Source organism: Anomaloglossus baeobatrachus, chromosome 5 (genome assembly GCF_048569485.1).
Source record: "Anomaloglossus baeobatrachus isolate aAnoBae1 chromosome 5, aAnoBae1.hap1, whole genome shotgun sequence".
Lineage (NCBI taxonomy): Eukaryota > Metazoa > Chordata > Amphibia > Anura > Aromobatidae > Anomaloglossus > Anomaloglossus baeobatrachus.
This window is the reverse complement of record NC_134357.1, coordinates 541,138,261-541,162,298: the sequence shown is the minus strand read 5'-3', so window position 1 is coordinate 541,162,298 and position 24,038 is coordinate 541,138,261. Positions and strand designations below refer to the sequence as shown.

General features: G+C 41.1%; 1 protein-coding gene across 1 annotated transcript in view; it reads left to right on the top strand.

The window, feature by feature from the left end:
- The window catches only part of LOC142312942 (uncharacterized), a 50,677-nt gene extending 29,532 nt beyond the window's left edge, over positions 1-21,145 (top strand). Inside the window, exons 8-19 of the mRNA XM_075351930.1 lie at positions 3,654-3,773; positions 3,903-4,082; positions 4,165-4,288; positions 4,374-4,471; positions 4,668-4,758; positions 6,422-6,579; positions 7,138-7,287; positions 7,417-7,596; positions 7,678-7,795; positions 7,872-7,969; positions 8,151-8,241; positions 17,879-21,145. Coding sequence (XP_075208045.1) covers positions 3,654-3,773; positions 3,903-4,082; positions 4,165-4,288; positions 4,374-4,471; positions 4,668-4,758; positions 6,422-6,579; positions 7,138-7,287; positions 7,417-7,596; positions 7,678-7,795; positions 7,872-7,969; positions 8,151-8,241; positions 17,879-19,554 — 3,084 coding nt within the window. The 3' untranslated portion in view covers positions 19,555-21,145. The remainder of the gene's footprint in view (positions 1-3,653; positions 3,774-3,902; positions 4,083-4,164; positions 4,289-4,373; positions 4,472-4,667; positions 4,759-6,421; positions 6,580-7,137; positions 7,288-7,416; positions 7,597-7,677; positions 7,796-7,871; positions 7,970-8,150; positions 8,242-17,878) is intronic.
- The last annotated feature ends 2,893 nt before the right edge of the window (positions 21,146-24,038 follow it).

Here is a 24,038-nt window from a genome sequence, read left to right as displayed (position 1 = left end):
TTATATTTCCATGTCAATTTTATTCTCAAAAAGTATACCCTTTCTTCCAAAAACACTGAGTGATATTACCCGAAGATGGTGCAGCTGTTGGGACCAGTTTCAGAGTGAGCTCTATCAGCGTGGGAAGACCGGGGCTACTGACCCTAAAAACAGGCCATATTTGTATATAAAACAGCTGAATTTTCTGGTAATCATCATGAAGCTTTGGCTGTAAGTGTTCATTTAGTCGTAATATGTTGGTTTTTTTTTTGTTTTTAACATAAATTTAGTCTAGTAAATTTTAACACAATCTTGAGGACGAACGGAACACGCTATCAGAGTTGCAAGTCGGCGAAGGACAGGAGGAGGAAGCAGGACCAGGATTCTGTACTGAATCACCATCAGTGGCTTAGCAAGAAGAGCAGGCGGCCAGCAGTAGCCCTACTCTGGCCTTGGACACATCCCCACCCTCTCCCTACTCATCCCCTCAAAGAAGAGAGGCTCTCAACAACAGCAAAATGTGAGGTAGTCGAGTACTCGACCAGCTATCTCGCACCATGAATGATGATGGTGATGGGTCCTTTTGCCATCATCTCCATCAGGTCCCAGCCGAACTCAAAATCAGAACCCAATCGGCTCTGCTCTAGATGTTGGAAGCTGTAACGTCTCCAAATGACCCTCAGGTCGTATTTGATATTTTTAATCAAAGCCATTTAAGACATTGCAGTAACCCACTATTTGTCAGATCTGTGGTCTCCCAGGTACCACCCCCACCACATGCACAACCAGCTTTATACCCATTTGGCTTGCTACAGGACCCTCGTCGCAAATGCCTCTTATCCAATCTCAAGAAGACTGCTACCCAGGGCCACATTACCACCATCACACTGGTGGCCCAAACACACCCTGGAGCCCCAGAGCCTACCCCCATGACCCAACATGCCCAAGTGTCATAGGGACCTATTCCCCTACACAGCCCTCTCAATACCATCCCTCTCATACCCCTTACATCTTTGTCTGTTACACCTCCACATTCACCTACCTACCATCATCCTTCCAAAAGTCTTACCACCCCTGCCAGATGACCCACCTCATATTGTAATTTATGAATTTGTCATTTATTTTGTTTGTGAATTTAACAAACATTGCTTTTCTAAACAGCAAAATGTTGGGGTTCTTTTTGTTTATTTTAGGTTTTGAGTTGGCATAGTGAACAATAAAAAATATGTTTTGAAAAGGAAGTCTCCTTATTGTCTTTTATAGCACACGAGTTTTTTTATACAAATTAAAAAAAAAATGAAAGGGCCAACTAATAATAATAAACATATTTGACACACACACACACACACACACACACACACACACACACACACACAAAGCATGGTACAAAAAATTTAGTTTCTCACCACATGGGGCAGAACCCTCTGGCAACAGAAAATATCTTGTTAACTCAGATGCCCGAAGGCTCGCACTCTTCCAGGAAAGTTAGATACTCAAAGCAATTTTGGACTGTTTAAACTCTCAACATCTGAAGAATCTTGAGAATCATGGATGTGTGTTATGCTTGGATAACACATCAAGATCCTCCATTTAGCGACCATACTGCCAACGACGCGCTCGTCCAAACGATGGGCCTTGGTATACGGGAATTAAAGATCTTCCGTTGTACTATAAAAATCTCTATGGAATGGCCTCATGACATGTCGTGTCAGCATAAATGTTTCATGTTAATAGAATATCATAAGAAATCCTCCTGCTTACCCATTATAACCCTGCACCTGGTCTGTGAGTCACCGACCCCAACGCCGCATTTGGCGTAGGGCTTCCTCGGGGGGAGGAAATGTGGCATTGGGGTCAGTGACTCGCAGACCAGGTGCAGAGTTATAATGGGTAAGCAGGAGGATTTCTTATGATCTTATATTTACCTTGCTGTTTCACTACCCTTAGGTTTGGGTGATCTCTTTGAGCTAGTTTTCCATATTGGGATCATGTGCAGGTGAATAGCATGTCTGTTTGACATTTATACATTGCATGTAAATCTTTTGCCTTTTGCTTCCCTGCCCTGACTATAGCACCTGTATTCTGTGCTTTACCTTAGTGTCCACACTTATACCTCCATATATCTTAAATAACACTTTTTATGTATCTATATATAAAGAATTTTTATAATAATTTTCTATGATCAATAAAAGTTGTATATTTTCATTATGGATTTGAACTCAATTTCTTTTTCGGATTATTAATTGTCTGAGTTCCTCTTTGGCTGATGCCTTTATGATCTGTACTTATGGCGCATATTGATATATTTTTTCAGTCGATATTGATTCTATAGTTACCAATAAATACAAACACACACATGGCCCGCCCAATAAACATTGTCTTTTAATGCCTAATTTATTCTGGTTTCAAAAGCCACTAGTTGGCTTTATTGATTCGGACGAATATGGTTGGATTTTTCGAACACTGTCCTAAACCCTTGGCCAAAAATCTTCAAAAGCCACCCATAAACAAGGTTTCTAACACACATTATACTATATTGGGCCCCTTTTAGGGGAACAATGAGTTATATTTTAATTCTGTAAGGATTTGAGACTTACCTTGGGGTCAACAGGAGTTGCTCTTCAACAGAAATGCATCTCCAAAACTAGGTATTTTTGGCCGTAGAGCTTCCATTGGAAGTCTTAAATCTATATTCGTCACAGGAATGTCAAAAAACATCTCCGGATGCTTCGGTGGCTCCCCATAGAGATATGCAAAATTCCTTTTTGAGGGATGATAGCAGAGGAAAGGATGTACCCGAAATCTTTCACACCTCCTGAATTCGGCAATGACATGGTGAGACCAACCATCAACAATGACCCTCCTCAGGCTCCACAAACAAATAATTATTACTGGTCATATCTGGTTCTGAAGGTCTTACAAATCCTTTGCTTTGGCCCTTTCGTAAGGTGTTTTCATAGGTTTAGCAATAACTCGGCACCTTGAGTTTTATGCATTTTCTATTATAGAAATATGTTGAAAAAATGCATAGCATACGGATTGCATACACATGTCACACGGATGCTAGGTGAGAAAAAAATGAGCACTCGCATGCCAACTTTTCTGGATGAATGTCAGAGATATTTTTTTATACGCAGATGTGAACGAACCTTTAGTTTGCAGCTCCTACATATTAGGTCATTAATGGAGAAGTGAAGTGCTAATGGTGGTTGTCAATTAAATAATTTGTTATACATGTTTGTCACACCCCTTTGGCCAGTGATTAGCGGTAGCATTCATGTGAAGATATAACATGCTCTGTCCTTAGGTATTGCGGAGCTGCTGCTTTATATCTCCTCATACTGTATATAACAAAAGTGAGTACACCCTTCACATTTTTGTAAATATTTTATTATATCTTTTCACAGGACAACACTGAAGATATGACACTTTGATAAAATGTAAATTAGTCAATAAATATTATTCCAGCTCACCATGCCATATACTGTATATGTGGAAGGCTACTTGGGCAGTGCTTATGACAAAAAGTCAGCATAAACTTCATGTAAAGTAGCTAGTATACAGCTTGTATAACAGTGTAAATTTGGTGTGCAGTAATCTTCATTAATTGCATAATTACACAGGATTTTTTTATGAAGTTAAACTTTTTCCCCATTCAGGTCCCTACAACATAGGATCTTCTATGTAAGAGAATTTTACTGATTGACCCATCAAAGATGGTTAAGGACAGGGCCAAGATGGCGGAGAGGATATTACACCTCACCCTAGAGATCCTCTTCCGGCTTACTGGAGAGGTGAGAGATTCTGATGACATCACATTACATCATTCTTCTCTATGGGAATAACAGATGGACAGAACTGGAGAGGTGAGGACTCTGGAAATGTCTGTAGTGAGATTTATTACTGTGTCTCTCCATAACCAGGATTACACAGTAGTGAAGAAGACCTCTAGTGACCGCTGTCAGGACCCTGTGTCTGAGGGATGGGGAAGACCCCTGAACCCAATCACGGGGCCTCCACCTCACCCCCTGATACATGAGGACATCAATGACCAGAAGATCCTAGAACTCACCTACAAGATGATTGAGCTGCTGACTGGAGAGGTGACACTGCTGGGAATGCTGGGACATTATACAGTAATGCTATGAAGGGATCGGGGGATGATGGTATTATGATTTGTGTCAGGTTCCTATAAGGTGTCAGGATGTCACCATCTATTTATCCATGGAGGAGTGGGAGTATTTAGAAGGACACAAAGATCTGTACAAGGACGTCATGATGGAGGTTCCCCAGACCCTCACATCACCAGGTAGTAGACAGGACTAAATACACACGGCCTATAATTATCTGTATGTAAGAAATTAATTCAGTCCCTGTGTATGTTTTTTTTCCAGTGCTATCCAGTAAGAGGACAACACCAGAGAGATGTCCCCGTCCTCTTCTCCCACAGGACTGTAAACAAGAAGATCCCGATGTTCCTCAGGATCATCAGGTAGATGGAGAGAAGGTGACATGAAATCTCCCTATGATGTGTAGACGGCTGTGAAGGTCTTGTGCTCAGTCTTGTTTTATCCTCCAGTATTATATGTTTATACTTGTGTAATGAGAGCGGTGGAGATGGCAGGATTAGAGCTGATCATAGATGTGACTTCTCCATCTGTCTGTGACTTTTACAATCTTTGTTTCAGTGTGAAGATCTGACCCATATTAATACTACAGAGACATATGTGAGGGGGGATGAGTGGTGTAAAGAGGAGACTCCTACATATGGCTACCCAGGTGAGTAGTGACCACTAAATGCAGAGAAGTCAGATTTTACTTCCAAATAGAAGCTACTTTGTCCTAACTTCAGGATCTCCACTATTTAAATCTGAAATTGGAGTGGTAGTTTATCTTGTCAAGTTCAAGTTCTGCTAAAGCCATTTCAACAGAGGAATGTACAGAAACAACCTTAAAAATAAGAAAAACAAAAAAGATAGATAAAGTATGGTTTAGCTGTCTATTTGGACAAAAAGTATATCAAGATCAGATGTGTTAGTAAGATTGATCCCAATGAGATAATAGATGGGACATATCTTCTTGGTTGCACCTTTCCGTTACTGAGTGGTACATCCTCAATGAACCATCAGACAGAAACATTATTCCACTTTGTAATCCAGGTGACCTAATTTTAGGTGTTGACAAAGTTGATGGATAACTGGTATAAAAATGATTATATCATATGATTAGAATTAAATGTACATTGACATATTCTTCTCAATACAGTGACAATCCCACTTCGCTTGGTAGCTGTGACATCTGTATCAGTGCCTGTCCTTCATGCCTCTGCTTGTGCCGCTAGGCGGCGCCACATTCTCGTTGTGAGGGACACTTTCCTAATGCAGGTGACGGGGGACAACAGTTCTAGTTTTGTGTTCTCTGGGACTTTTAGTCCCATCCATACTGAGAGACATACAGTTAACTGCTGAGTGGTTTATCTGGGGCTGTAAGCTATTTAAGATCCTGCCTACTGCCCACTGCCAGTCATATTCTGACCTGCTTCTGTGTAATCCCTAGTGGATAGTCTTGACTTTTGACCTCAACTTGCGTTTTGTCTATTCTTGTTCTTTACGATTTTGTCCCTACACCAACTTACTAATTCCGACCCGGCAACCCGACTATTTTCTTGCTGCTGGATAGTAGCTCTTCCGTAGAAGCAATCTAGTGGAACTCGTTTTAGAGGGTGGTGCCGCTGTTGGAGTCTACAGGATGGCTTTCACAAGGGAATTGCCATGACCAGCATGTGAGTGATCAGCAGAACTCCAGCTGTCATTGGCACCCCATGTTCACGGAATGAAGTGACTTCCTGCTGCTTCCAGAGATTTACAGCAGCATTTAACAAGTTAACAGCTGCGTACAGAGCTCTGCTCCACCTGCGGCTATTGAGAACACATGATGGCTGACTAAATCAACCATACTCTACTGCGAAACACGTGGGCTCAGCGTGTGAGCCTGCATCAGTCAGAGACAATATATGATGTAAAGGGTTAAAGTGCATAAAGTTGTCAAGGAGAGTTTGAGATGACCAGATTGTGTTTATGTTATATTATTCAATAATAAAATGTAAAATTAAAAAAACAAACTTAACTTGTTTTCACCTGAAAACCACTTTATCACCTATTTGTGCAATAGATAAAAGGGATCAGCACTCGCAGATTTTTCTTTCCATTCTTCCATTCTTTATTTTAAATCATAGTGCACAAAACATCCAGTAGTGTGACGTGTTTCGGTCAAATTCTGGTATTCCAGGTAGGAGCGCACACTATTCATGGAATTAAAATTCCTCATTATACTGGTCTCATTGATGGGATTCCCACTGATTAATAAGTTTTCACCTATCCTTTGTAATCATAATTTGTTTTAAGTGGACAACCCTTTTAATAAAGGTTGTGTTTTTTGGCAGATGACTATTCCGAGAAGTTAAAAGGACATCGGATACCTTCAGATTTCAAAGCAGAAGTTGGCGACCTAAAACAACATGCATATGAAGAGCATGCCGTTATTCCAGATATACCCTCAACCTCTCACAGCAAAAATATATCGTCTGAACATTTTAAACAGGTGCTATATATTAAGAAAACAAAAACTAACAAAAAGGGGTAATGAACCACAAAAAGCCAACCATGGAGAGAAACCATATTCATGTTCAGCATGAGGGACATTTTTAGAATTAAATCCTCACTTGTTTATTATCAGAAAAATCTCATGGGGAAAAAACTGATTTACCTGTTTATAATGTGGAAATTCTTTTAACCAGAAATGAAAACATGTTATGCATCAGGGAAGTCACACAGGGGAGATGCCATATTCATATTCACAATGTGGAAGCAGTTTTTAAGCAGAAATCAGTCTCTGTGACCACAGCATCTAAGCCGTTAAATAGCCCCTGCAATCGGCATCGTGTTTGTGAAAGTGGCAAACTGCCTCTGTATTGTGATGTCCAGTTACAGCAAAGTTCAGGAAAGGATTAAATGTTAATTTTCGACCATTGACAAATGATAAATACAAAATCTAACCTTTTTTATCTCCTCATATATATTTCCCCTTGTTATCTCCAGAAATTGTATTACTACATAGGATTTTTATGACGTTACATCAGCTCATCTTTTTCCCATTCAGGTCCCTACAATATCAGATCTTCTCTGTGGATATCTTCTATATAAGAGAAATCTCCTGATTGACCCTTCAAGGATGCATATGCACAGGGACAAGATGGCAGAGAGGATATTACACCTCACCCTAGAGATCCTCTTCCGGCTTACTGGAGAGGTGAGAGATTCTGATGACGTTACATTACATCATTCTTATCTATGGGAATAGCAGATGGACAGAACTGGAGAGGTGAGGACTCTGGAAATGTCTGTAGTGAGATTTATTACTGTGTCTCTCCATAACCAGGATTACACAGTTGTGAAGAAGTCCTCTAGTGAGCGCTGTCAGGACCCTGTGTCTGAGGGATGGGGAAGACCCCTGAGCCCAATCACAGGACCTCCACTTTACCCCCTGATACATGAGGACATCAATGACCAGAAGATCGTAGTACTCACCTACAAGATGATTGAGCTGCTGACTGGAGAGGTGACACTCCTGGGAATGCTGGGACATTATACAGTAACGCTATGAAGGGATCGGGGGATGACATTTCATTGTATGTGTCAGGTTACTATAAGGTGTCAGGATGTCGCCATCTATTTCTCCATGGAGGAGTGGGAGTATTTAGAAGAACACAAAGATCTGTACAAGGACATAATAATGGAGGTTCCTCAGTCCCACACAGGTAATAAACAGGACTGAAAACACACGGCCATCTATATGTAGAGAGTAAATTCAGCCCCTGTGTATGTTTCCTCCAGTTCTATACAGTAAGAGGACAACACCAGAAAGATGTCCCCGTCCTCTTCTTCCACAGGACTGTAAACAAGAAAATCCCAATGTTCCTCAGGATCATCAGGTAGATGGAGAGAAGGTGTCATGAAATCTCCCTATGATGTGTAGACGGCTGTGAAGGTCTTGAATTCAGTCTTGTTTTATCCACCAGTATTATATGTTTTATACTTATGTAATGAGAATGGTGGAGATGGCAGGATTAGAGCTGATCATAGATGTGACTTCTCCATATGTTTGTGACTCAGGGTGAAGATCTGACACATATTAATACTACAGAGACATATGTGAGGGGTGATGAGCGGAGTAAAGCGAAGGGTCCTACAGATAAGAGCCCAGGTGAGTAGTAACCACTAAATGCAAAGAAGTCAGAGATTCAAGTTCCAAATAAAAGTCATTTTGTCTCTCTCGATGTCAAGATTTCCACTTTCCATTTTCTAATTATGACATTGGGGTGGTAGATTATTTAGTTTTTTTTAAAAAATAAAACTCTTGAAATAGGCCTGGACAGAAATGATGGTACCCCTGAAAATAATGTGACAAAAGGGACATGTTAAACAAGGTGTGATCTCTATTTAGCATTACAGGTGTCTACAATCTTGTAATCAGTCAGTGGGCCTGTAGTTAGTGCTACAGATACTCATTGTGCTGTTTGGTGACATGGTGTGTACCACATTCAACATGGACCAGAGTAAGCGAAGGAAAGAGTTGTCTCAGGAGATTAGAAAGAAAATTAGCATGTTAAAGGAAAAAGTTTGTAAGACCATCCCCAAGCAGCTTGATGTTCCTGCGACTGCAGTTGAACATATTATTCAGAAGTTTAAGATCCATCGGACTGTAGCCAACCTCCTTGGACATGGCCGCAGGAGGAAAATTGATGACAAATCAAAGAGATGGATAAAAGAATGGTAACAAAAGAGCCCAGAAAAACTTCTAAAGAGATTAAAGTTGAACTTCAAGCTCAAGGAACCTCAGTGTCAAATCGCACCATTCGTTGTTGTTTGAGCCAAAGTGGACTTCATGGGAGACGACCAAGGACAGCACCACTGTTGAAAAAAAAATCATAAAAAAGCCAGACTGGAATTTACCAAACTACATGTTGACAATCCACAAAGCTTCTGGGAGAATATCCTATGGACAGATGAGACAAAAATGGAACTTTTTGGCAAGGCACATCAGCTCTCTGTTCACAGACAGAAAAATGATGCATATAAAAAAAAAAACACTGTCCCTACTGTGAAACATGGAGGAGGCTCTGTTGTGTTCTGGGGGATGCTTTGCTGCATCTGGACAGGGTGTCTTGAATCTGTGCAGGGTACAATGAAATCTCAAGACTATCAAGGGATTCTAGAGAGAAATGTGCTGCCCAGTTTCAGAAAGCTTGGTCTCAGTCGCAGGTCATGGGTCTTGCAACAGTATAATGACCCAAAACAAACAGCAAAAAACACACAAAAAGGGCTAAGAGGAAAACATTGGACTATTCTTAAGTGGCCTTCTCTGAGCCCTGACCTAAATCCTATTGAGCATCTTTCAAAAGAGCTGAAACATGCCATCTGGAAAAGGCAACCTTCAAACATGAGACAACTGCATCAGTTTGCTCTTGAGGAGTGGGCAAAAATACCTGTCTAGAGGTGCAGAAGTCTCATTGACAGTTACAGGAATCATGTCATTGTCTCAAAAGGTTGTGCAACAAAATACCGTATTTTTCGGACCATAAGACGCACTTTTTTCCCCCCAAATGTTGGGGGAAAGTTGGGGGTGCGTCTTATGGTCTGACTATAGGGCTGCGGCCGGGAACGAGGGTGCTGCGGTGGAGCGGGTCATCTGGGGCACAAGCAGGCAGCAGCAGCGCCTGCCATGACCACGTGGGCCCGCTCATTACATATGCACGCCCATCCTCCCGCCCATCTCTTAGCGCAGAAGCCGGCGCTGACAGGTGGGCGGGAGGACGAGCGGGGACGCGCGCAGAGTAAAGAGCCGGTCCGCATGATCACCCCTGGCAACTACAGCCTGGAGTGATCATGTGCGGCTGTATTCACTGCCCCCCGCGCGTCATCATCAGCGCGGGGTGCAGTGAATCAGTACACTCACCCGTCCCCGTGAGTGGAGCCGTCCCCCTGCTGCACGCGATGTCTTCCTGTCTGTGCCGGTCAGCTGATCTGTGCTGGTCAGCTGATCGGCACAGACAGGAAGACATTGCGTGCTGCAGGGGAACGGCTCCACACTCACAGATCAGTGTGCCAGAGAGGAAGATGTGATCGGTGCTGCAGGGAGTGAGGAAAAGGTGAGTATAAATGTTTATTTTTTTGCTCTGTGCTATAGGATACAGGCCATATACCAGGATGGTATATGAGCACGATGGGGGCATATAGCAGGATGGGAGTATATGAACAGGATGGGGGTATATGGACAGGATGGGGGGTATATGAACAGGATGGGAGTATATGAGCAGGATGGATGGAGGTAGGTATATGAACAGGATGGGGGTATATGAACAGGATGGGGGTATATGAACAGGATGGGAGTATATGAGCAGGATGGGAGTATATGAACAGGATGGGGGTATATGGACAGGATGGGGGGTATATGAACAGGATGGGAGTATATGAGCAGGATGGATGGGGGGTATATGAACAGGATGGGGGTATATGAACAGGATGGCAGTATATGAGCAGGATGGATGGGGGGTATATGAACAGGATGGGGGTATATGAACAGGATGGGGGTATATGAACAGGATGGCAGTATATGAGCAGGATGGATGGAGGTATATGAACAGGATGGGGGTATATGAACAGGATGGGGGTATATGAACAGGATGGATGGGGGTATATGAACACGATGGGGGTATATGAACACGATGGGGGTATATGAACAGGATGGGGGTATATGAACAGGATGGGAGTATATGAGCAGGATGGATGGGGGTATATGAACAGGATGGGGGTATATGAACAGGATGGGAGTATATGAGCAGGATGGATGGGGGGTATATGAACAGGATGGGGGTATATGAACAGGATGGGGGTATATGAACAGGATGGGGGTATATGAGCAGGATGGATGGGGGGTATATGAACAGGATGGGGTATATGAACAGGATAGGAGTATATGATCAGGATGGATGGGGGGTATATGAACAGGATGGGGGTATATGAACAGGATGGGGGTATATGAGCAGGATGGGGGAATATGAGCAGGATGGGGGAATATGAGCAGGATGGGGGAATATGAGCAGGATGGATGGGGGAATATGAGCAGGATAGGGGTATATGAGCAGGATGGGGGTTTATAGCAGGATCATATACAAGGCAGGAGGATCATTACCAGGATGGGGTACCTTAGTAGAGAATTTGGGGACATTACCCCCATAACAGTATCAGCAGCAGATCTCGCCCCATAACAGTGTGTCATGACCACATTTTTTTGCTTAAAGTTTTATTTTCCTCCTCTAAAACCAGGGTGCGTCTTATAGTCCGAAAAATACGGTATTAAGCTAAGGAACCATCATTTCTGTCCAGGACTATTTCATCTGTTTTTTATTTATTTTTTTAAACTCTGTGGAAGCAGAAAAGCAATGTCTGACTTTCATTTGTTTATTTTCATAGATTTTTTATTTGTCAGATTCAAGTTATTTCTGTGACCATTGTGTGTTTTTCTTTCAACAAACAAGGGGTACCAACAATTTTGACCGCGTGTGTATGTTTTAGCTTTCTGCCTTTCTACTGGTTCAAAAAAATATCAACTTTAGGAAAATATTCAAATCTTTTAGTAACATTGATCCCAATGAGATAATAGGTGAAATATCTTCTTGGTTGCACCTTTCTGTAACTGAGCGTTACATCCTGAGAGAGCCATCAGACTGTTACATTCTTCCACTTCGTAAAGCAGTCAGGGTGTAATACTATTGTATGTACTGAGGATTTCGATTGAGTTAGGGCAATGACAACCAGAGACGAGTTCTTGGTGCAAAAGATGTTTTATAATTTGTAACCGCAATATGTGCACAGAACAGGATATACACAATAAGATGTAACCGCAATATGTAAACAGAACAAAATATACACAGTAATATGTAACTGCAATATGTACACAGAACAAAATATACACAGTGGAACATAAACACAGTAAATACCTGCTGGGTTCAGAGCAAAGGGGAATTCCCGGGGCCGCGCACTGGACTCCCCCAGGGAGACCGCCAGAAGCGAACCCCTATACAGGGGCTGTCCGGCAATCACCCCAGAAGGCCCAAATGTACAGCAGCCGGGACACAAAAGGGCAACAGATATAGTCCAAAAAATGTCCGTACGTGATGTGAGTCCTAGGGTGGATATGAATGGAAGGGACCGGGCAGAAGTGCCGACCAGAGACGGCAGACAGAGTCCGAGCACAGTTGGATGAGAGGTGAAGTCCAGAGCTGGTGTCAGGTGTTTCAACCGGATCCAAACAGCAATCAGGAGATGAGAGCAGCAGGGCAGGAGTACACAGAAAGCAGTATACTCAGGCAACTAGACTAAGCTTAGGGGCGGGCTTTTAAACAGATGAACAGGAAGTAGGGCAACAGAACAGAAAACTCCATGTTAACAAAGGGCAAGATCCTTCAAAAGAAAACTGGAAATCCCGGAACTCTGACACAGGGGCTCAAGATCAAGACCCGTCCTCCTTAGGTGATTTTGTCTGTAAGGTTGGTAAATTAATGTGTAGTTGCAAATACATAAAGCTGTCAGATCATTGCAATTTGGGATCTTCTCACAATTGAAAAATACATCACAGAAACAGAAACATGCAATACCAATACCAGGAAAGATTACCAATGCACTAGAAGATACTAGAAGATCAGGCGGTTGGCTCTGCACTATATAAGTGCACCCTGCTGGACAGACACCTCAGTTCACCTCCATCAACAGTTGCATGCATCCTGCATAAAAATCCCAAAACGTCCAATAAAAACATGCAAGTTATGTATAAACTACATGAGGTATTGGTCCATTTTTTGGCCAAAATACACAAGCTTGTAACCCACGTCAAGGGTCCTCACACTTGCGTCCTTAGACTAAAATCAACCCTTATGTGTGTGCATGCCTAGTACTAGCAGCCACCTCCTCTATGAATTTGTAAGTTGTGAGTGGTTGTTTCATGTGGATTTTGCACTAGTGCCGCCCCATCTTTCTCATGTGCGCCTGCTGCATTGTGCTAGTGCATTGATATTCTAACCTTGTATTGGTAATGGATACTTATTTTTCTGTGTTTTTTTTCTTTTAATTAATGTCCTTTTTCTGTGGTCTGTCTTCTCACAATTCTCACAATTTTAGGTCTTGACAAAGTTGATGGATTACTGGTTTGAAAATTATTATATAATATAATTAGTTTTGGATGCAGTTTGGAATATTATTTACAATATAATGACAATGCAACTTCTCTTAGCAGCAAATTCACAGAACTAACCCCGCCCCCCATACACATTACATACCTGATGTAGGCCAAATGAGAAAAGACTCCCACCATACTCCCTTGTTCACCAAAGTATTCATTTTAAAAAATTCTCGAAGTTCCGACGTAATTCAATAATGTGATGTCCCACGATGTACATCGAATCTTATGGATCCTCCTTCTCAGAACGAGGCTCCATAGGTAACTCATTGTCTGTGGCAATGGTTATGAAGAAGAAAACGGCACTTCCTTCGTATATATTTTCAAAAGATGTTGGGGTGCACTTCAGGTTCCAAAGCCATACAACAAGAAGTAACAAGGCACTCCCAAAGTGTGATCATATTATCACATCCTACACCCCTGATGACTATATACATATGCTATCAATCTGTCTCTCCCTGCCACCACACTCATTCACTGTTAAAGACATTTATCACACATCCTCTTTCCATTAACCCTATACAAACCAACTTCTTTTCCCTTTGGCTCCTCTTCTCTTTCTCCATTTTTACTCCTTTTCTCTTCATTTCATGTTTTATCTTCAAAAAAAGTCTGAGTCAATATGAAATTTATTTATCACAGAATAATGTATAAATTGTCACATATATGAAATGAATATATGTATGAGATTTTTTCTATCAAAGAATATGAATTTGAATATTGCAATGTACACTGCACATGTAACTATTTTGTTTGCCCTCAGTGTTATATACACCGTTTGTATCTGTTATTTATTTTTTGTATTTTATTTTTATGCTTAGTGCTACTGAGGAAGGTCCAATTTGGACCGAAAACGTTCTTCAAGCACAATAAATACACTTTTTCATCACACTTTGGGAGTGCCTTGTTACTTCTTATTGTCTGTGGCAGGCACAGAATTTCTCTCGAGCTTGGAAAATTCCTTGCCTGTCTTTGACTACAAATGACCTATGGAGCCTCAGTCTGAGAATATTCTGAGAACATTGCTCCATAGGTCACTCACGGTCAGCGCCAGACATGGAATTTTTTCAGAAGCGTGAGAAATTCCATGCCTGTCGTTGACTGTGAATGATCTATGAAGCCTCGTTCTGAGAATGAGGCTGCATAGGATATGATGGACATTGTGGGACATTATACCATTGGATTACGCCGTAACTTCTTGGATTTTTTAAAATTAATAAATTGTTCAATGAGGGAGTGTGCAGGAGTCTTTTTTTTCAGATAAACTATTTTTCCTGTGTGTTTGTTTGTTTTTTAACTTACTGGGTTAGTAATTGGGGGTGTTTAATAGATACCTATCCATTACTGACCCGTGGTCATGATGCTGTCAATTCAAAGCTGACATCAACCCCAAAAATATGACTCCGATTGCCACCACGGCAGGTCAATTAGGCAAAGGGCTAGAATTGGTGCATCTGGGGTGGCTGCAGGCTGCTATTTTTAGGCTAGGAAAGGCAAAATAACCATGGGCGTTGTCAGCCTGATAATACCAGCCACCAGCTGTCTGCTATACCTTTGCTGGTTATCATTATCAAAAATAGGGTGGACCCCACGTCATTTTTTTAAAAAATTATTTATTTATAAATAAATAAAAAAAAAATGGCATGGGATCCCCTCTATATTTGCCAGCCAAGCGAAAGCAGACAGCTGAGGGCTGCAGCCAGCAGCTATCTGCTTTAAATGCATTGGTTATCAAAAAAAAGGGGGGATCCCACATCTTTTTTTTGTTCCCATCAGCATCCAGGCATTTTTTCCATTCTGAAAAGCTTGTTGATTGGTTGCCCTGCAGCCTTTTCAACAAGCTTTATTCAACATCTGAACATCATCCGAACTTTGACATGGACTTCCATGAGAAGTTCGGGTTCAAGCATTGGACACTTGGTGTCCAGTACGAACCACAAACTTTAGAGTTTGGGTTTGATCATCCTTACTGATGACAGCTTCAAGATGCCTCCTGTATGGTGAATCTAGTGGCATGCATTGCTCGGGTCTAATTTTGACCCATTCTTCCACATAAACAATCTTCAAATCCTCCTTCTATGATCACTGAGCTTTAGTTCCTTCAATACGTTTTCTATTGGATTCAGGTCAGGTGATAGGTTGGGCCTTTCCGGCAGCTTTATTTTTCTGAAATCAACTGATAGTTTCCTTGGCTGTGTGTTTGGAATCATTGTCTTATTGAAATGTCCACCCTTGTTTCATCTTCATCATCCTTGTTGATGGCAGCAGATCTTTATCAATAATGTCTTGGTACTTGGTCCATTCATGCTTCTTTCAATTATAGGAAGTTTGCCAGTGCTGTATGCTGAAAAACAGCCCCACACCAGGCTTGTCTAAATTTTGTTGAGCAAACTTTAAATGCGCTAGGACATGCTTTTTGTTCAGCAATGGAGTCTTGCGTAATGAGCATGAACACAGGCTATGAGGTTTGAGTGCATTACTTATTGTTTTCTTAGAAACAATTGTACCTCCTGATTCCACGTCTTTCTGTAGCTCTTCACAAGGTGGTCCTTTTCTCATGGACAACTTTTATGATATTTTCACCCCTATGTCTGAAATCTTGCTGGGAGCACCTGACTATGGCTGGATTATGGTTAAATTATGTTCTTTCCACTACTGGATTATAACCCCAACAGTGCTCACTGGAACCTTGAGTAGTTTAGGAATTGGTCTGTAACCAATACCATCAATATGTTTTTCAACAATAAGGTTGCAAAGATTTTGAGACCGCTCACTGGTTTTACTCATCATGAAATGTTTCTTGTGTGCCACCTTGGTAATGAAACACCTTTTTATAGGCCATCAGTCTAACCAGCTGATATTCTATATTAACTAAACGGCATTCTAATTACTGTAAGATTTCATTTGTTGTCATGACTTTCTGTGCCTTTTTACACCTCTTTCTAAATATATGTTCAATACTTTTTCCTGTGTTATTTCTTATTACACAATTTAATTTATTGACCTCTATGGTTTGATTTCTTTGCCTGTGTGGATAGGAAGGATTGTTAGCGACATCTGTTGAGGAATTCATGTCAATAGCACCTTTAGAAATATATTTACCTAGAAAATACATGTTCAATACTTATTTCATCTGCTGTATATACTCCCTGCTGTATACATACAGATATAAGGGAGTGGTGTATCTGCACCAGCATGCACAGTAGCAGTGTAAGCTTTACTGAATGAAGCCCTGCCTACCCGTCAGTTTTCAGAAGCCCGAATTGAGGCCGATCTTAATGTAACTTCACAGGAACCAGGAGAATCTCAGCCAGAAACCATATGACCAGAAGAGCAGCTCAGGTTACAGAATGATTTGGAAAAGCAAAATAGTGAAGTGCTTATCTTTAACTATGGCAGTTAGTTCACATGAAAGTGAGTTGTAAAATAGTGGCCAATCCCTTTTAAGGCTGGATTAGAAATACACTATTATCAAATGATAATGCCTAAGCATTACTTTCTATGATGAATGAAACTAATTTGGAGTCCTGTAACTATTCCAGCGTTCTTTTTTTCAGCACTGGGGTGGCGCTTTAAATGTAAGCCCACTGCCCCTGGTATTATACTCACCTGCCGTCGTCGTCCTTTTCGGCTCCAGTCCTGCGTCGTCATCTTGTACCTGTAACTTCTGACTGGCTGGAAGTCAGAAGTTACATCACAAGTGTTCAATGTAACTATGAGAGCTAGAACGAGGCTCCTCAGAGTTACATTGATTTGTGACCTCCGGAGCGCTCTATGAAACACTGGAGCTACATGCAAGTCACAAATCGCAAGAAACTGACAGAAGTGCCGCTGGGAAAAGATGAAAATGGCTGCAGGTGAGTATAATACAGGGGGCAGGGTATTTACATTTAAAGCACCAATCCAGTGGTGCAATAAAAAGAAAAATGCTGGAGTGGTGCTCTAGAATATAGAAAGTCCACCATGGGAAATATAGGTCAAGTGGGTTGACAATATTGGGAAGTCCTTGCCCATATGCTTTTGGATCAGTACCTAAAAATATCCCCAACAGCATTTCAGGGTTCATTAATTGCAATAGAAAACCCACTTTAAAGTATACGAATAAAAGTGAGGTTAGAGTCACATCATTTTTTGGCTTTTTCATTACATGAACATCCTGCCTGATCTGCTTACAGCTGACAAGGAGAGTGAGAGATAAACAGTTCCTAATAATCTTCTATTATTAACAATAATACAATGTAAAATAAAACAAACCTAACTTGTTTTCACCCAATAACCCCTTTATCACCTATTCATGGAATAGGTGATAACTTGTTGATCAGTGGTGGTCCTGCTCCTGAGAACCAACCCTCTATTTATTCACTATGGGAGTTCACTCAGCTTTTTTGGCAGCCCCATAAAGAATAAATGGAGCGGTGGTTGGTGATCTGATAGACAACAACATTTTGAACTGGGATAAAAGTGCCCCATTGGGGATAAAAAATCCTCATTCTGCCAATCGACACAGGTTCCAACGGTTGTACTCCAACTCATCAATAGGTTTGCTTTTATCTTTTTGATAACTTGTTTAACTGAACAACCCTTTTAATAAAGGTTGTATTTTCAGCAGATGACTGTTCTAGGAAGTTAAAAGAACATCAGATATCTTCAGATTTCAAAGCAGCAGTTGGTGGCCTAAAACAACATACATTTGAAGAGCATCCTGAAATTCCAGATACATCCTCAACTCTTCACAGCAAAGATCTATCATCTGAACATATTAAACAGGTGCTATATGTTAAGGAAACTAAAACTTACAAAAGGGATAAAGAACCACAAAGAGCCCACCCTGGAAACAAACCATATTCATGTTCAGAATGCAGGAAAAGTTATAACCGGAAATCAGACCTTGTAAGACATCAGAAAATTCACACAGGGGAGAAGCCATTTTCATGCCTGGAATGTGGGAAATGTTTTCATTATAAATCAGCTCTTATAAGACATCAGATAAGTCACACAGGGAAGAAACCATTTTCATGTTCAGAATGTGGGAAATGTTTTAACCAGAAATCACATCTTGTTACACATCAGAGAATTCACACAGGTGAAAACCCTTTTTTATGTTCAGAATGTGGAAAATCTTTTTGCACTAAATTCTCTCTTGTTTATCATCAGAAAAATCACACAGGGAATAAGCAATTTGCCTGTTTAGAATGTGGAAATTCTTTTCACCGGGAAATAACACTTATTTTACATCAAAGAACTCACACAGGGGAGAAGCCTTATTCATGTTCAGAATGTGGTAAATGTTTTGCAAATAAGTCGCGTCTAGTTGACCATACAAGAAGTCACACAGGGGAGAAACCATATTTATGTTCACAATGTGGTAATTGTTTTGAACAGAAATATAAACTCATTGTACATCAGGCAACTCACACAGGGCAGAAGCCTTTTTTGTGTTCAGAATGTGGGAAATGTTTTAGTATTAAATCTTCTTTGATTTCTCATCTGAAAAGTCACACCGGGGAAAAGAAATTTAACTGTTTAGAATGTGGAACTTCTTTTCACGAGAAATCAAAACTTCTTACACATCAGAGAAGTCACACAGGGGAGAAGCCTTTTTTATGTTCACAATGTGGTAAATGTTTTGCACACAAATCAAGTCTTGTTACACATAGGAGAATTCACTCAGGGGAGAAGCCATTTTCATGTTCACAATGTAGGAAATGTTTTGCATATAAATCAAGTTTTATTATACATAAGAGAAGTCACACAGGTGAAAAGCCATATTCATGTTCACAATGTGGGAAACGTTTCAGTGTTAAGGGATATCTTGATGCACATCAGAGAATTCACACAGGGGAGAAACCATTTTCATGTTCAGAATGTGGGAAATGTTGTAACACTCTATCAAATCTTGTTATGCATAGAAGAATTCATCATGGGATGAAGCCTTTTTCATGTTCAGAATGTGATAAAAGTTATAACCAGAAATCACATCTTGTTACACATCAGAGAACTCACACAGGGGAGAAACCATATCCATGTTCAGAATGTGGGAAATGTTTCAGTGTTCAGGCATATCTTGATGCACATCAGAGAATCCACACAGGGGAGAAACCATTTTCATGTTCAGAATGTGGAAAATCTTTTAAACGAAAAAGTAACCTGGTTACACATCAGAGAATTCACACAGGTGAAAAGCCTTTTTTATGTTCAGAATGTGGTAAATCTTTTATCACTAAAGCCTCTCTTGTTTATCATCTGAAAAATCACACAAGGAAAAGCAATTTACCTGTTTAGAATGTGGGACTTCTTTTCACCAGAAATCAGTTCTTGTTATTCATCAGAGAAGTCACACAGGGGAGTAGCAATATTCATGTTCTGAATGTGGTAAATATTTTTCACTTAAATCAAATCTTATTGATTATGAGAGAAATTCACTCTGTTCTGCATTCCAAACTTCAAATATTGAAATATATTTAGAGATTTCAAGGAAATCAATACAGCACAGCCTTGTATGGTGTACTCGACAAGACTTCTTTATTAACAGAGGTAGGCACTTTATATAGTATATCATATCTCTAGCAGGGGCACACTGTGTACCTGCTAGAGATATGTTTATGGTTTTGATACAATAGGCACTTTAAATAGTGTCACAGACAAAGGAAAAGTTCCCTCCACACTATGAGCCAATAGGAACTTTAGGGATGTTATCAGACATTTTTTAATCACCATGACACAAGAATTATAAGACAAAATGGATTCCACAGGAACAAAATGAATCAGTTTCTCTCACATTGACCATAAGAGAAGTCACACAGGACAGAAACCAATTTCATGTTTGCAGGGAAAAGTTCCCATTTTGGAAAGTGAAGTATTCTTTATGAATACTCGTCCCAACAGTGTGAAGTTCTCCACTCACCTCTACTACATGTGACCTTCAAATATAATATTCTATGCGCCCTTCCTTTTTTTGCAATTTCATTGCACTTGGATTTTTTTCACGCTTTCCAGTGCATCACATGAAAAAAATGAATAATGTCATTCAAAAGTACAACCCATCCCGCAAATGACAAGCCTTCATACGGCTATGTGAACGGAAAAAAAACAAACGTTATAGCTCTTGGAAAAAGGGGAGGAAAAAACTAAAATGCAATAATGGAAAATCAAAAGGTCGCGAAGCGTTTAAGCCCCACACACGTATGATTGTGGCTTATGGCCACTCCATTGATTAATATAGATTTTTTTACCTCTTGCTTGTCACCTCTTTTCCCGTAGACGAATAGATCCATGCATATGGAACATGAGTGGACAATTCATTTTCTCCCCAAATGCTTACAATTTTTCCATTACTTGATTAACTGGCAATACGTAATACGATAAAGTTTATTGTAAAATGCAATATTAGGCTACGTTCACAAGGTCGAATTTTCAGTCCAGTCCCAGTATAAAATGGCATTACATGAAATGGCAGTAGGATTAGGTTATGTTATTGGGCTGATCAGATGACCAATTGTCTCAGTGAAAAAAAAAAATATCGCAGCATGCACTATTCTCTTGAGTGTGTAAAAAAAAAAAAAAAAAAAAATTTGGGTCCCATACAGATCATCCATGTAGCATTCGATTTTTCGGATACATTCAACTTATTACCATAAGAAAGAGTATTTGGTCTTACAAATTTAATTCACTGCTAATGTATCAAAAGGAAAAATCCTCTATTTTTTCCTGGATGAAAATTGGCCAATTTTTTTTTTATTCTCATGTGAACCTAGCCTTACCAGTATCTGCTAATCCAAACCATATAACTTAAGTTTTATAAAGTGATAAAGTTAACATTGTACTGAATTAAAGAGGTGGTTCACTACTCTGCAGTAGTGACCACATCTCTGTGAAACTAATAGCGAAAGCTTTTTCTCAATACCTTGTTTTGAAATTCAGCCTCTGAGCAGCGCTATTGCGGTCCGCTCTTCCCTATCGCGTGACACCCCCCCCCCCGGCTCTGTGACCTTTGTAATCTGGTAATGTCAGGTCAACTTTCAGTTGACCTGACACCACCGCGGCTGGTTCCAGTCTTCCTGAGTGACTAGGCTGTGCGTGATGTTTCACCACACGTCACAGCCCAGCATCTCACGCGCACTTTTCTTCATTGCGGAGCGCAGCAAGCAGCAGAGATGGTCTGTGACTAGCGGTGAACCGCCACCCACAGCCGAGTCACTCAGGAAGACTAGGGCCAGCCGCGGTGATGTCACGTCAACTGGAAGTTGAAATTGGAATTTGACGTGACCTCACCGGATCCCAGAGGTCACAAAGTTCATGGGGTCACACGATGGGGAAGAGCGGACCGTGATAGCGCTGCTCAGAAGCTGAATTGGCAACACAAGATATTTAGAAAAAGCCTTCCCTATCCGTTTTACAGATATGTAGTCACTACTGCAGAGTAATAAACAACCCCTTTAAGTTTAGCCAGTTGGTTCGGCCCTCCACTTCAGTCCTATTTTCTCATGTGGCACACCCCAAGTTTGGAACACTAAATGATGATAATTAAATGTCTGCACTAACCAATAATCATCTTATCCAGAAAAATTGAATATTTCATGTTAACTTAAATAATAGTGTGTAAAAACATGTCAAAAAATAAATATTTATTTTAAACTTCTATGCTTGGGCTTGGTCTTTCTTTATCATTTTTATGTTGACTTCCACAGGAGAAGGTGAGCAATGCTCATGACTTTCCAATTGTACATGAATGCTGGGACACGTTTCTTAGAAAAGGACTTGTCCGATTGTAGTTTCGTGACTTTGGTTTTGAAACTGTTCTATTCATAATCATGTTAACCACATTACACTACTGAGCCATCTTTAGGAGTTTCCTATCCAAATAGGAGGAATTGGTCCTATCGGTGATAGTATTTCCAAGAGTCCAGGTGTCATGACAGCATATAAAGATCATCTTTCTTGTCCTCTATAGGGGCCGGAAAACACACGAGAAGTTAAAAGACCTCCACACCCATAAGTGTCTTTTCCAAGTACCACACTGGGATGAATGCAACTCATTTTATTGAATTTCCTTATACAGATTTTAATTCGCATAAGTAGAAAGAATTCAAGGGAGGGAATGTAATAGTGCTGTCATGATGGATTCCTGAAAATACAATTAGGACTAATTTCTCCTTCCCAAAACGTCCCTCCTAATAGCGCATAGAATAACAAAGTCGCTGTCATGTGACTAGTCCATAACTGTCCCTCCACTCACCCTGAATAATGCCAAGACAGGTGAGTGCACTAAACTTCACCACTGCAGTAATCAGACACAGGGGAAGGAAGACAGATGGGGATATAGACAATAATGATATACACCAACTCCACTATTGCAGCTAAACTCCAGGGCTGCAGGGAACACAACTTCAGCAACTTCAAGACACTGATTCTTCCACTGTGTTCAGTTCAGAATGATGAGGTTCTAAAACCAGCATCATGTGATGGAACATGTGACTATTTAAAGAAGACAGTGGTCACAAACCGGCTGTACCTGAGAGGACTAAGCGGGAACTACCAGCAATGTCATTAACGCTTGCTGCACCAAAAGAGAGTAAATACATTTAAAAAACAGATTTCACAAGGCAATGTGAACCTCAGATACTAGATTTGTCAGAAGTGTTCCAAGGACGGGAGACACTCGTTACAGTGCCTCCTTTTCTACGAGGGGCCTCAGGACCCTCAGCAGCGGACTTGTCAAATTAAGACATACGGAACTAATGCACCAACCTAGAGGCGTTCATTTCCATTGTCACCTGCGCTTCATTGTTACTTGAAATTCAAACCAGAGGTAGTGATAATAGAGAAGGCTCCAGAGGTGCGACAAATCTCCTAAGCGTTAACCTATGGAAAATGTCATGAATATTCAGTACTGGGGGTAGCTCAAGCTGCTACTCTATACACACCAATAAATCTACACCCAGACCCCCAGATGAAAACCTCCACCTGATGTTTTTAGTGGACAACCATATGTAATCATTCACACACAGGTCCGTACCTGAACATTTAATACCATCCATGAGTTTATTAATAGGTAATCCCCCTGAAGGCAACAGATAGTGTCTCTCCCTGCCTTGACCGTTGAGGTGTACCCCTGACCCTTGGGAGCAGAGGTAACCCCACAAACTTCAAAACCTTATCCTCAGAGACAGGTATCACCGTGGAGACACCCACCCCTTCCCAGCCAATTGTTATTTTTGTGTTGTAAATTATTCTATTCTTAAGGCCCAGTCACACTAAACAACTTACCAGCGATCCCAACAACGATCCAACCTGATAGGGATCGCTGGTAAGTTGCTAGGAGGTTGCTGGTGAGATGTCACACTGCGACGCTCCAGCGATCCCACCAGCAACCTGACCTGTCGGGGATCGCTGGAGAGTTGCTACACGAGTTGCTGGTGAGCTCACCAGCAACCAGTGTCCCAGCCCCCAGCCAGCAGCGCCACGTGGAAGCGATGCTGCGCTTGGTAACAAAGGTAAATATCGGGTAACCAACCCGATATTTACCTTGGTTACCAGCGCACACCGCTTAGCGCTGGCTCCCTGCACACCTAGCCACAGTACACATCGGGTTAATTACCCGATGTGTACTCTGCTACGTGTGCAGGCAGCAGGAGCCGGCTTCTGTGGACGCTGGTAACCACGGTAAACATCGGGTAACCAAGAAGCCCTTACCTTGGTTACCCGATATTTACCTTCGTTACCAGCGTAAACATATGAACGTTTTGTGTCCAGACTTAATAAACAAA